General features: G+C 41.1%; 1 protein-coding gene across 5 annotated transcripts in view; it reads right to left on the reverse strand.

The window, feature by feature from the left end:
- Window positions 1-14,913, reverse strand: part of CRHR2 (corticotropin releasing hormone receptor 2) — a 148,013-nt gene that overhangs the window by 38,157 nt on the left and 94,943 nt on the right. For all 5 annotated transcript variants that reach the window (XM_082044646.1, XM_082044647.1, XM_082044648.1 and 2 more), the window contains 3 exons: window positions 8,308-8,425; window positions 4,086-4,239; window positions 665-725 (listed from right to left, as the gene is read on the reverse strand). In XM_082044646.1, the coding sequence (XP_081900772.1) occupies window positions 665-725; window positions 4,086-4,239; window positions 8,308-8,425 (333 nt within the window). The remainder of the gene's footprint in view (window positions 1-664; window positions 726-4,085; window positions 4,240-8,307; window positions 8,426-14,913) is intronic.

Consider the following 14,913-nt stretch of genomic DNA (forward strand, 5'->3'; position numbering starts at 1 on the left):
GGTAGATGCTTAGATATAATCAGATGCGCTACAGACAGACAAACAGTGTGGTCATACGAAAAACAGATTCATATGGAAAATAATATTTTTAAGGTTAGGGAAGGGAGCTGTAACAGGCAAGACATTGATCCAAACACTAGTTGAAAAGTACAAGCTGAGCTTTATCTGACCAGTGTCAATGCTTGGGGGAAAAAATTCCCAAAGCATAGATGCCTCTTTATCTCTCATATTTTTCAATTTCATGCACTAACTGCTTCCAATTGCAAAAGCCAGAAACAGAAATGCAAAAATTCCAACTGTATGACTATTCTTGGCAGACTGTCACCCAAATTCTGCACACCCAGAAAGATAAATCCTTTAGCACTCAACTGTAGTTTTTTACCAAGGTCTTACTCAAGCAAAACTCCCATTGAAGGAGGTTAGCCTGACTGTAAATCATGTATGAAGATATCAAATGAGAGCTTCAGGTCTCGGCCAAGGATATTTGGGACAGGTATTTTCAAGTAGTGCTCTGAAATTTGAGATGGTCTGGATTTGGATGGAAGTGATGTGAGCTTTCCTCTTTCCTATGGGTCAGCCTTATTTCTAAATTACCAGTTCATCCTGCAGGCATTTCTTAAGCTATTTACAGAGCCACATAAACACAATTGTTAACATCACTTACTGTTCATTTTCGTAATATAGTTTGCCAATGGCCCAGGCAATGATGATTGGGCAAGGAATACCTGCAACAGCAAAAAATAAGGAGTTAATCACAACTCATGGATGGATGGATGGATGGATGGATGGATGGATGGATGGATGGATGATACAGATGTAGATACAGATTCGTGTGAGGAGGGTCTTGGTTAATGAACTGGAAGAGCATAAATACAAACGGGCCTATCTTGGTGTACTTGAGACACTATAATTACTAAGACCTCTTTATGTAGATATAAAAAAGATCATCTGAAAAAGAGAAAACTGTAGTACCACTAATAAAAGTTTAGAAAATTATTAACAAGCACACAGATATATACACAAGTGTCTATATAAGTGATCAGAACAATTTTGACTGGCTTAAAGGCTATTTTGGTGCCTTTCAAATTTTCCTGCAGTTGATATGGCAAAACTTTAGAGGTATCACTTGTAGATGGGTGTTTAGATTTATATTTCCTAGGCTGCAAGAATCTTGTAAACATAAAGATGAAGACCATTCTCAAAATTTTCAATGAACTTGTTAGCTGAGTCTTCTCTGTGAAACAGGATTATGAGAGAGAATCTCTTGATATCTTGCACTGTCAGAATTCATTCATTGTTCACCCTTTCTAAAAGATCCAGATAGTCTTAATTTTATATATATGATTCTACCTACATCGTGCAATATGTTGTGTCTGCATGTGATTTCTTATCAAGACTTGATGCACTTGTTTCGTGTTAGGCCTTCAGAGTCCAGCTGGTTTCAGGGGGATTTGCTGGAGCAGGAAACTGGAAATGAGGACTAAGTGAAACTGGCCTTTTGACACAGATTTTCTGGGCAAAATGGGAACTTTTTCACCCAGGTATTCCCCAGGCAAAGACTGGATTGCTGCCAAAATTAGAGGGGGAGAGTTTTCTCTTTCCCATTTCCCCCGCACCTTTAACCTGTCACCTCAGGCAAAAACAAACAACAGCTCCATCTCATATTCCAACCTTCAGGATCACATTCCTCTGAAATCACTGCTACTCTCAGGTGAATGCATGGGCAGAAGCTCAGATTGAGTGACCCCACAAGTATCTGCTTTTTCCCACTGGAAGCAACACAACTTAAATCCTCATGTAGGAGTCAGCCCGGACAAGAATCAACCACTGGTTTTTAACCTCCCATTTGTTGCCTCTTCTGTGGGAAACGGAGGCTTTGAAGAGGTAAAGCAGAGAGGAAAGAGAACCAGAACACAGTAGGGGTGGGACTGAATTTCTAGGTAGTCAACTTTAATCTCAGCAAGAAGTATAGTGCAGCTCTCATCTCCTGACCCACCAACCCCTGGTGGCTCCTGTGCACTGCAAGTGATTGTGTTGTCTTCTGTCTTGTTCACCATTGACTCACAGGGTCTGGTGCCCTCATTTCCCCCCAGGTTTTTGTAGCCATGTCCTTTCTCCTAGAGGAAAACATTTTACTTCTCCTTGTGAAGCAAAGAACAGCGATTTGAGAATGAAGATGGTAAAAGATTGTGTATGGGAAAGCAAAGCAGAGCCAGAAAGCACCCAAAAGGGTGAGGGAAAAGGCATATTTAGCTTGCATCACTCCTACATCATTAATCAGAAACCCAGGTGGCTCTGAGTGAGGTAGGGACCAAACCAGTGAGGGCTCTCACAGTTTGGCGAGAGAATTGAAAATATTAAAAAAAAAATTGAATCAATTCCCCCACATAAACATTTTCTTTCTACCACAACTCTTCTTTCCTCCCATTTGATTCTGGTTTGAATGACATATTTTGTTTTAAAGGCTGTTTCTGCCTTCAGAAGTGCAATTCAATTACTTCTGCTCAGTTCTGAAAAGCAGAAGCATTTCTGAACAAAACGTCATTCTACTTTCAGAAAAGAAAATATTTGCAACATTTTTTCCATCTTTCTTCTCTCAATAGAAAAGAACTGCCAAATTCACTAGTTCTGTTTGACTTCAGATTTTGCTTTCAAGCAAATAAGCTGCCCGCATGGGGCTTGTATTGTCAAACCTGCCCTGGCCAAGTTCAAATCATGGATGTGTTCATAGAATCATAGAATAGTGTGGGCCAGAAGGAACCTTCAAATGTAATCTAGTCCAACCTGAATTCTGAAGGCATCCACTCCAATCTCCTGCTAAAGCAGAACTATCAACACTAACCCACCTCAGCCAAGGAATAGCCTTGCTGAATTTTCAATACCTCCAGAGATTCCAGAGCTTCTTAGTCATCTGTTCCAGTGTTGTACTATTTCTTGGTAAATTTTGCGTTTTCTTAATGTCCAGTCGTAATCTCCCAGTCTGTAATCTGTGGCCCTTGCTCTTTCTCATAACATCTGCTATTACCAAGAATATTATCCTTCAAATAATTCTTGGTACCTAACAAGATTCTTCCTTAGCTTCCTCCTTGCCAGATTAAATAAGCTCAGCTCCTTCAGCCTCACTTCACAGGTCATGTCCTCTAGATCCCTGATCATATTGACAGCCTTCTACTGCCTAATCTCCAGATTTTCCACAGCCCTTTTTACCCAAAAGGCCCAATACTGACCACAGTATTCCAAAGGCAGCCTTACCAAAGCTGAATAGAAAGCAGTAGTAACTTCCCTCAATCTTCTCTCCACACAGTATGTCTTTTACCTTATTTATGATAAGAAGGCACCGATGGCTCATACTCAGCTTGCATCCACCGCAAGCCCTACATCTTTTTCAGCAGTACTGCTACTCTCACAGTCGGTTCCCAGCCTGTTACCAACAGACCAGTTTATACGGATGCAGTGAGGGTGAAGGAGATGCTCCTTTGTGCTGGTCCAGGCTGGCACAGTAGAAAGAAGGCTACGGCATGCAATGAGCTATTTTTCTGCCTTTGAGTAGCCACAAGTATAGTACAAAGATGACATGTGACTCTTTGTTAAAGGTGGTTTTCTAGGAACAAATCCTTCAGCAGCCCAAAAGACTGGCAGATAATTAGGATTCTCTTATAGCCAGTTCTTCACTTAGATGTGTCTCATCTGTCTCTTGAGACTGAGTGGTCCACAGGGCACAGACAAGTGCCTTTTCTGTTTCATGCATAAGGGGTTGTGATTGCTGCTTTGCTGATCAAAATGAAAGGGACATGGTATGAACTGCTGCATTCCCAAAGTCTTAAGCCTGGGACTTCCCTTTTGTTCCTTAACATCAGTTATCTGAGGATCTAAATGAAGAAGATAAATCCAGCCATAACCTATTTGGTTTATATCATCATCACAGTGAAGAACTAAACCCGATCTCATGTTGTTCTGACATAAAGTTAAGTTTGAATGTTAGATTTCACCACAGTGGGATTTTTAACATTTATTCTTTCTGCTTTTGTTTTTATTACTTTAATGCCAGGTACCATGTAATACCATTTTAAACATGAGTCACTTACACCATCCTATGAAGAGAAAGACCCATTTCCGCAGTTTATCTGTGGAATAAGTCATCACTATAGCAGTGTGTAAGTAGCAGCCTTCCACAAACATCCAGAAGAAGTTGGTCACCACAAAATAATTGTAGACAGTGGTAATACATCGACACCAGGGCTGGAAAGAAAATAGAAAACAACATTTTAAAATCATGGTGAGAACATTTCCAAAATTTTATATATTGTTATTCCATTAAAAATAAATAGTAGAATCCATAGAATCATAGAGTCATTTTGGCTGGAAAAGAATCTCGAAGATCATTGAGTCCAACTGTTAAACTAAAACATTCATGGGATGCGGATTTATACCTGTGATTTGGAATCAGAATATCTTAGGTTCTATTGGGACCTCACAACTATGTCTGAAGCTCGGCCTTGACCACACCATGCAGGATCTCCTGCACTTGAGCATGTCTGGAAAGTTAAAACACCGTAGGACACGTCCAGACCAGCAATTCCTAAGCGGTTTAAGCAGCAGATGTGTGGAAAGAAGACAAGAAAAGGGAGGTCATTTGACTACAGATGATATTTCAGAGAGGTACAGCTATAGCCCAGGGTCCTATCTAAAGATGATGTAAGAGTCTAAGCATATCTTAGGTACTACAACCCACCTCCTGAGAAATTCAAAGAAAATATGAGATAGAAGTGAATGTCACAGTCTTGCTTCACTTCCACTGAAGGGAAGGAGCACCACTGACATTCAGAAAAAATATATTTCATTTTGAAGACATGCTTTTGTCAGCTGCTTCATCCACCCTATTCCTGCCACTAGCGCTTCAGTTTGAATTTTGCCATGACTTCAACAGGATTTTTTTGGTCAGGTTCAATAAAGGCCCCTTCTCCTCATGGCTGTGCAGAGAGAGCACAACTGTGGAATACTCTATTAGCTATAGAGAGGTAGACAGCAACATCGCATCAATAAATCACAAGTAACTGCTGATGGTAATTTCCACAGCGCTACACACAGAAGACTGCGAAAGCTTCTTTCTGACCAAGCGGGCATTCAGCATATTCCCCACATTTATTGGACAAGAATCACAGTTACAAAATGATAAGCCATTAACAAGTCGTAATCACTTCTGTTTATTGAGCTGAAATAAAGATAATAAACCTTACGGATGTGTTAAAGCTTTCATTTTTGTATAATTTAATTAGGATTTGAAATTTAGTTTGGCTTCATCTTTAATATAAGATCAAAAAACAAAACTCAGAAGAAGGTGAAACATTTTGTTTTTGAAGCTTTGATTAAACCAAATCATTTTTTGTTCTCCTTTTGGCCTGAGCAAAGTAAAATAAAACCACAAACAAACAAAATCCTATTTTTGGATAACACCAAACAAATATTTTGCCTCCATTCCTGATTGACCCCCAAACCAACAGGACTTTGCTTCCAAAGACTCTAAGTCTCACATTCAATTCTTTGAAAGTAAGAGTATGAATTAAATATTTCCCTGTGGCCTTAATCTCATGAACATTTTCTGATATAATATCTAGACTCCTGTTCCACTCTAGCCCTCAGTTGCAACACTTACACACTTTTTGTCCTCTCCACAGTTGCCTATTTTCACAAGAGTTATAAAAAACCCAATTTTATCTGATCTTGTTGCTCCTGTGTCAGAACTGAGTGGAACTGGGCAGGGGGTTGCGAAGGTACCAGGACAGATACAAATACACGTGATAGTAGTGAAATCTCCCTCTGCATCTTTTCCAGAGGAAACCAGAATAAAATGAATTTTGAGCAATTCCTTTGGGAACAGTGGATTTGTTCGTGCTGAATAATAAACCCAATTAGCAGAACTCATTAATTTATACAATTTCATTTATTTGACTGAGGATTCTTGATCCCCATGTGTATCCACCATCGGACTACAGATATCTTCAGCAATTCCCCGTCTTGATTTATTAACACAAGCACTATAACTTCATGCAAAATATTTCCACATTGAGTCCCTGATGTTTCTGTAACTAAATTATTACTGATCAGCAGAGAAGAGATGACATCATTAGCTAGCATAGTGATGTTGCTCACATTGATTTTGGTGGTGTTATTTTGACTGTGACTTCTATCATAATAGGAATTTAACAAAGTTATTACTAAGCTTGTATAAAGTACCTTCCCAAAAAGACTGCAGTGTTCTGCAGAGAAGAGATGAATTAATGAAAACTGAGGCATGTGAGAATCTGTCCTTATGTTTGCAGGTTTATATTTTCCTCAACACTTTGTGGTCACATTTTAAAAGGTGTTTGAGTGCCTGATTCCAACAATTTTTTTCTAGATACCTGTAAAAATCTGTATTAAGATTTGCAGCAGCACTTTGAGATTAAATCACACAGTATAAAACTGTCAACAATAAAGCTCATATACCACCACTTTCTGTAGCCTGAAAATGTCAGAAATACAAAGCAAACAGAGAATTAATAGATGCTATAACATCTCAAAGGAGTATCTGCTTGAAGAATAATAGTTATGCATAGATATCCCCAAACCCTTAGAATCTCATACTCTTTCTTTATCTAGGTACTAATGACTGCTATTTGTTTTCCAGCTTCTAATCTATAGGCACTTTAGTCCACTCTCTGTCCAAAGAGATTATGAAGGGGGTGTGTGTGTGTATGTGTGTGCATAAGTGTGTGTAGGATGCTGTTTCTTCTTTATTAGGGAGGTAAATACCATAACAGTATTACAAGGGAAAGAGAACAGTAAAAGACCCTGCTAAGGGGCTATCAAAAAGGACTACTCGCCAAGGAAATGTAGAATTATTCCCCAAGAAAATTACTTTTTCTTGTGGAGTGAATGCTTTTAGTCCACTCAAAAATCCTTGTATTATTGGGGCTGCTGTGTGACTAAATGGAGGGAGACATTACTGTACTGACATAGGGACTGATTGAATGTCCTCACTCAAACAAGCATCTGCAGTTAGAATCATAGAATAATTTGGGTTGAAGGGACCTCCAAAGCTCAGCCAGCGCCACCCCTGCCATGAGCAGGGACATCTTCACCAGCTCAGGTTGCTCAGAGCCCCGTCCAGCCTGGCCTGGGATGTCTCCAGGGATGGTTCATCCACCACCTCTCTGGAAACCTGGGACAGTGTTGCACCACCCTCAGTGTAAAAAAAAAAATTGAGGTTTGTGGGTTACCTGAGTGAACAAAAAATAACTTAGATAGTAAGAGAAATGAGAGTGCTGTGACATGCTGTGTTCCTCAAGAGTGCTCAAAGCCACACAAAGAAGATGCCTCACTTCTCACCCCCTTCAGCCTTCCCATTTTTTATTGTGTGTATCCATCCAGTCCCTTGAACTGGCTCTAACTCTCAGTCACTCACGACTACACCAGCAGAAAACTCTTGCTCGATTTTTTGCTGGCTTGTTTAGTTTTCCACCAGTTTAGTGACTTCAGTCTCCAAGGGTTCAGTCCTTCCCAAGGGATCAAGAAAAGCAACAGAAACAGTTCAAAAGGAGCAGCAGGAGCTGGAGTGAAGCATTTGGGTCCCTGAAGGAAGGAGCCAACCCACTTAGTGGCAGGGAGCTGCTGCTGGATGCAGCTCATATCACAGATCCTCATCCTCAAGGCCAACATGGTGTAGAAGGGATTAGCAGAAAAATTGATTTATTCATTTTTTTTTTCCCCCACGAAGATATAAAGAAACAAAAATTGTACTGTTTCAGGCCCTATTTCTTCTTTTCTTGGAAGTCTCACTGACTCTAGACAGCAAGACGTCCACTGTCATCAGATGAAGCTGACTCAGAGCCTCAACAGCCAAATCAATTATTTCTGTACTGTGTTCATAGAGATTGCCCTCTGGAATGAATGCTTTCCCTACATCAGTGCACATCACCGCAAGATGGTCTGACAAAAAACAGTGTTCAAGAACTACCAAATTTAGTGTCTTGCACAATACTGTGTCTCACAGGATATACATTTGGAAAGTGCCTATAGTCGGTGAAGATTGAAAATAAGTTTTTGGGAAGGATTTTTACTTTTAAAAAGTGTTTGATATTCAGTGATGAGGAAATAAATGAAAAATCAGAAAATCTAAGCTGCTTTTCGTAATATTTATGAAACGACATGAAAATCACTCCGAGCACGTGTATGTGTCCTTGTAATATTTCTATCAGTTGAACAAATTCAGCACCCCTGCCTGCCCCCAAACTACATGGCATAGACACGCTACCTCTAAGCACTTACTTCATTGCTTTCATGTATGTTGTGATCTATCATTTGAAGTAGGAACCACATCACATTCCTCAGGATGAAAGTAGTGATCAAGTTCCAGTGGATAATATTCCGCAGGCATCTGATACTCCTAAACACAGAAACACATTTAAATCATCATCATATACAGGGAAGAAATACACATACATGTTAATGACTGCATAAAAAACCACAAGCTAATTCTATTCACTTTCAAAATTCCTCATGGTTTGTCCCTCTCCATTACTTTTCTTACACTATGAAACAGGAGGTTTGTCTGTCCAGTGGGTCAGCAATAAAGGTTTACATGCTGTCTGTAGCCTGTATCTTTACCAGCTGTCATATCTGGGTCTGGTCTCATTCTCTGGCTCTCAGAGTAAAATTGTACATCCAGTGCCAAAGCCAAAACTTGGATTTGGCAGTGTAGTCACAACACAAATAAATGACATAAATATAAAGCAGCAAATGGACAATGGCAAAATCTGTGCTGCTTCTTTTCCTTGTTATATACCTTTATTCCAGAAACCACAGAATAACTTTTGCAAAGCCACATACAACAATTTGTCTTGATGAGACGCTCTCTTTGACACTAAATCACTTCAAGCAAGTGAAACATGATCTACTAGAAAGACCCAAAGATTCAAATGGTTATTTCACCCTTGGTTATCATTTTTGCTCCCCTCCTCCCCATCCCACCAGCTATAATGTCAACTAGAACTGATAAGCCCCTAAACAAGGCTGCACTGGAGTGTGTTACATTGTTCACAGAAAGAGATTTGGTAGCAAATATCAGCTCTGGGCTGGCAAAACTGGAATGGTTTGCATTCAGTCGGTCTCTTGAACGGGCACATTAATATGATAGGAGAACATCAACTGCCTGGTTTCCAGTCCTGGGCTCAGCTGGCTGTATCAAGCTTTCTCAAACAAGGTAAAACTGTGTATCTTCCTTTGCCAGAAAATCTCTGTGTCTGTTTTTAGTCCTTTCCCAGCTCCCTTTCAGATGCAATGTAAAATATGAGCACAATGTAAAATATGAGCCGCAGTGAGTTGGGGCACAGTGCCATAAAACAAAAGAATGGACATCTTAAATAGTGCTTGCTGCTGAAAATGGCTCCAGGAGGTGGCCAGTGCATGATGCTGATGCCAGCAACTGAAGTATCACTGAAACTAGACAGAAAGTTTTTCATTGCATCATCTGAGACAAGAGCATTTTGACTTCTCATTCTTTGTGAAGCCATAAAGGAAGGTGAGTGCAAAGTTGCTGAACACAGAAACACTCCAGTTACTAAAATCTCTTCCACAGGGATCCAAAGAGCCAGTGCATTTCCCAGGATCACAGAATCACAGAATGTCAGGGATTGGAAGGGACCTCAAAAGCTCATCCAGTGCAATCCCCCCATGGAGCAGGAACACCCAGATGAGGTTACACAGGAAGGTGTCCAGGCGGGTTGGAATGTCTGCAGAGAAGGAGACTCCACAACCCCCCTGGGCAGCCTGTTCTAGTGTTCTGTTACCCTTACTGATAAGAAGTTCCTTCTCAAATTTAAGTGGAACCTCTTTTGTTCCAATCTGAACCCATTACCGCTTGTCCTATCATTAGTTGTCACCAAGAAGAGCCTGGCTCCATCCTCCTGACATTCACCCTAAAGGTGAGTGTCATCAGGTTAGGATTCTGCATTTGCCACATCAGCCCCCCTGCTTGTAAAAGAAGCTGTCAAATAACATGGGACAGCCATGGAAAGTCGTGGTCTCAAACACGCTCAACTGTAGCTGACTGTAGCTCATCCCACTGACAGCAAAAAGAGAATGCACAATCCAGCAACCAACTTTGCTGTTGCCTCAGGGTTTTTTTGCATGAAAAACAAGCCAGCCTTCTTAAACAAATACTATTTTGTTACTGTGAAACACTTATTGCACTCCTCCTAGGACTTGATTAGTCAGTTTTAGGGCCAGAAGCAATTCTGTTATGTCCTTCAGCCTCACAAATCTCTTAGAGATTTCGCAGAAATCCAGAAAAAAAACCCAAATAGAAGTCCTCCTACATACTAGGTACTCCAATTTACAGAAAAATGCTCAGAGGTACAACCCTACTAAGTCAATGTTAAAATAGCTTCTGAGTTTAACAACTCAGGCTCCAGGTATAAAATTGGTATTTGGTTTTGAGAGCCTCAGTGACTCATGATTGGAGTCAATTTGGAAAACAAATCTCCAGCTGCTCAAATCCGTTTACTTTGATTTAGGCTACAAAACCCCAAAGCGTTGCTCTCAATGTAACCTCTGCTACCAGGGAACACATCAGAGACACATCTCACTTCAAGATTTTCACTTCTAACAAAGGCAAAGGTTCATGTTAGGCTTTCAAAGAAACTACCCAACCAACACCTACTGCCTTTCATGCTGAACCACAAGAACCCATCTGTCTCTGGACAGACCTCGAAACTTGTTATTAAGGTCTGTTCTTTGTTTATCATTCTGCACATAAATGTCCTGAAGCTGCTGTTCATCTCGGTGTTATATTCACTCCCTTCAGGTTAAGGATTAGCAGATTAAGGAGGGAATTTGAAATGCTGCTTCTTGGGGGAGAGGGAGGCAGGGGACTAGAAACTGAGGAAATTCAGGTCAAACTATAGAGCTACTGGCATGAAATTAATTGCTTTTGAGAGCTCTAACAACAAAACAGATCCAGCATATTTGACACCTGTATGTACTTCTTGACTAAGAGAAGATAAGGGAGTGGGGAAAAAAAAAAGAGAATCCTTGTTGCATGCCTCCATTTAGGTGTAGTTTAATCATCCCATATTCTGGAACACCACTAAATCTGGTGGAAGAAACCTTATTCCCACAAGATTTACAGCAGGGACATTGGACTGGCCACAGGGACAAACAGGATCAAACAAATAGTTCCTAACAAGAGCTTTCCCCCTCAGTAGGATCTTAGTCATCAAAATCACATTCTCTTCTGTGTCTTGGAATGTAAAGGTAACCTCAGCATCTACTGGCTGCATGATCTTTGCTCTCCTCACTACTTCTTGTTTCATACTGTTTTGTCTTCTTTGCCCATCTGTCTGCATCCAGCCATTGGCTTTTGTTTGGATTCCAAGATGCTTGGGACAGAGATGAACTTTTAGCAATTTGTGTTAAAGATCCAGAGCAAGAGGGTCTGATCTGTGTTGAGAACTCCCAAGATTTCCAGATAATTACAATCAAAACTCTCTTTCTTTACAAAAAGCCACAGGGGCAGAGGGAAGATGTGTTCCTGGTATAAAATTAAGTAAAGTATAAATATGACCAACAGCTGGAATTTACCAAAATGAGGCCTGAAGCCTTGTCAAATAACACTTTGGTTATGCAAGAGGGATAGTTGGTTCCTGAGTCCCACTACCTGCAGCAAAATCCATATGTTGAGTATCAGCAACCTGGTATCACAGCCTCATTTCCTTCCTGAGACACTTTGTGTGGCATAGATGTTAAGTAGATGCTTTGACCTGCCAAAAACCTTCATGTTTTTGGGGCTAACAGGGCAATGAAGAAGATGCTGCAGAGCAAGCATTTTGCTTTTCCAGCTGCAGTCTCTCCCCAGTCACATTCCCCACTATGTTACTGCTTTGGCAAAGCAGCACAAACAGGTGAGGGGTTGGATGTGCATTTGTGATGTCTGGGTCATTATTCTGCTGGTGTTAATTAGGGTACCACTGGTACAGTCAGGCTGAGAAACACAGGTCTGAAAGTTCTGCAGAATATCTCAATGACTCTAGAATGGTTGTAACCTTTTCCCTTTGTATTTTTTTTTCCTATACTTTTATTTTAATAGGAGTACCAACTAGGGGTCCAAAGTTTGTTTTTGTTTGTAGAGAGCCCAGAGCACATGGTTTCTGTTTGTATCTGTCTCCTAACTACAACTAGCACAGAAATCATAGTATGAATTGCATTAATGCAATTCCTAGCCAAGGGCAGGAAAAGCTTGAGAAATCATTGTGTCAGGTTCATACTGGGGAAGGAGAAACAGGAGGGTTAATATAGTGTATGGAGGCTTCAGGGCAGAGCAGTGGAGGGACTACAGCGAAGTCCATTGATGTAAAAAGGGAAAGATCTCTTGCCAGCCACCTGAGAAAGCTGCTCTCATTTGCAGGCACTGCTGGTGAATGTTATTATTGTTATTTAGTATGGGTAAAGCACCTAGAGGGATACTGACTGAGACAAGAGCCTGGAGCACAAATCTGACGAGGAGCAGTTGAGGGACCTGGGGAGTTCAGCCTGGAGAAAAGGAGGCTGAGGGGAGACCTTATTGCTGTCTACAACTACCTGAAAGGAGCTTGGAGCATGGAGGGGGTTGGTCTCTTCTCCCAAGTAACAAATGACAGGACAAGAGGAAATGGCCTCAAGTTGCACCAGAGGAGGTTTAGATTGGATATTGGGAAAAAATACTTCATGGAAAGGGTTGTTTGGCATTGGAACAGGCTGCCCAGGGCAGTGGTGGAGTCACCATCCCTGGAGGGGTTTAAAAGGTGTTTAGATGAGGTTCTTAGGGACATGGTTTAGTGCTAGAGTTAGGTTAGGTTATGGTTGAACTTGATGATCCAGAGGGTCTCTTCCAACTGAAAAGATTCTATGATTCTATGATTCACTACAGGTACTATTCACATGAGTCTGTTCTGTTGGGCTCAGGATTTTATCCGGTGCGTAAAGTTTATCTATGTGGCCAGACTGGAGTCTGAGGTGGACAGTGAATGAAGGACATGACCCAGATTGGGCAACAAAGCTAATGACTAATAGGAGATCTGCAGTGCAGCTAATGTTTGGCGAAGGCACAAAGCTGACCTTGTTGTATTCACTCATCTCAAAGACTGAGGAAAAAAACTCATGATACCCATAGGGGTAATTTGTCCTCCACAGGTCTTTTCCTACCTTTTGATAGATGTATTCTGTCTTAAATTTATAAGCATTAATTTATACTGAAATAATTCTGTTACTTATATAAATGACCTGTCCCTTGTTGAAAGCCTGTTAAACTTAGAATTACAACAGTCTTTGATGATGCACTTATTTTCTCCTTGATTAATTATTGCCTTCACTCTGTGGAATGAAAAAGGAAGGAAGTCTGTGCTCCAGAAACAGCAATAACTGCCCTTACAGGCAGCACTGAAAAGGAATTCACATCCCATTGTAAATGAGATGAGGTGGAATTTGAAACACATTGAGCTGTATTATAAGTTAGTGAATTAAGCTTCTCTAGAGGCACAGTGATTGGCATGAATGAACTCCCTCACAACTCAGAAGCTAAGAAATTTGGCATTATTCTAACCTCTGTAGGGAGATATCACAATTTGGGGACTGTGGCAGTGACAACATCAGGAAAATGAAAGCACAGACAGCAGAGAGCTGCCTTCTCAGGAGCGCAAAGAGTCTGGCACATCACAAGATACCATGGACTGAGGCTACCAACTTCCATCAAAGAACCTTTTCCTATGTTTGCTTCCTGCCATGATGCTTTTCAGACAACAAGTGCTGGTCAAGGCCTTGGTTTGACTCTCCTGCTGAATTTTCCCTGTGCATAGATCCAAATATGGAAGGAATAAGAAAAGAAATTGCAACAATTCAGTCAGAATAGACTTAAGGATTGAGGCCACAACATGAAGACATAAGAACTTCCATGTTCAGTCGGACCAATGAGCCATGTAGGTTGTGACCTGGTCCCCAGCGGTGATCAGTAAAAGACAGTATGGGAAACAGGGGATGTAGATTGTCAGTTGTCCCTTGTTCCTATCTCCTTGCTTCTGGCAGTCAGAGGTTTTAAGATATTCCTGATTCAGGGATCACATTTTATCACATTAAATCACCCTGTTGTTGGCCCCAACTCCTCACAGGAGTCACTGAATTCCTTTTGTGGTTTATGCTCATTGGGGTCACGCCATGGCTTATGCTACTAACATGCTGGACCAAAGAGCTCATAAGATGTTATTCGCGGTAAAAATAGGCTTGTCTATGTTGGTTCCTCTTCTCCACTTGCCTTTCCCCTCCCAAGGGATGGATAAGGAGGCATTTCCTCACAACTACATTCCCTCGTGTCCTGTGGCAATTGCAGGGAGGAGCGATAGAAAGAGCCTGGAATGGACAGCAGAAAACTGCTGGTCCCATGGGCTGCGGGAGCAAGCTGGGAGGAGTGGTTGGTGCTTTGTCTCCAACACATTCTCCTGAACTAGCACAGTTCCTGCAGCAATTTCACTTCTGGCTGTGCCTGACAGCAGCTTTTGGGCCTGAAATATCCCCCTGAAATACAGCAAGTGGTGTCAGACAGGTACAAGCAAGTGGTGTGTGTTACACTGAGAGAAGGAGCAGAAGGAAAAGGATTTTCTTGAAAAGAGAAGAAAATAAGAACTTATAGTTTCTGACTTGAAGGGAAAAAAATGGGCTAACTTATGAAGTACCTTGTTTGATATCTACAGGAATTTGGGGACAATGGTATAGGAAAATTTGTGTGTTCCAGTGAGTCATGAGTCCCAGAGTGTCTCTGGTTGTGCTGGCCAAAACCAGACAAGATGATTTGGGAGCACGTACCTCCTGCTCACCATACACACAGAGAGCCCTGTAAAAGCATCAGCT

Source organism: Streptopelia decaocto (genome assembly GCF_964273445.1).
Source record: "Streptopelia decaocto genome assembly, chromosome: 2".
NCBI classification, from domain to species: domain Eukaryota; kingdom Metazoa; phylum Chordata; class Aves; order Columbiformes; family Columbidae; genus Streptopelia; species Streptopelia decaocto.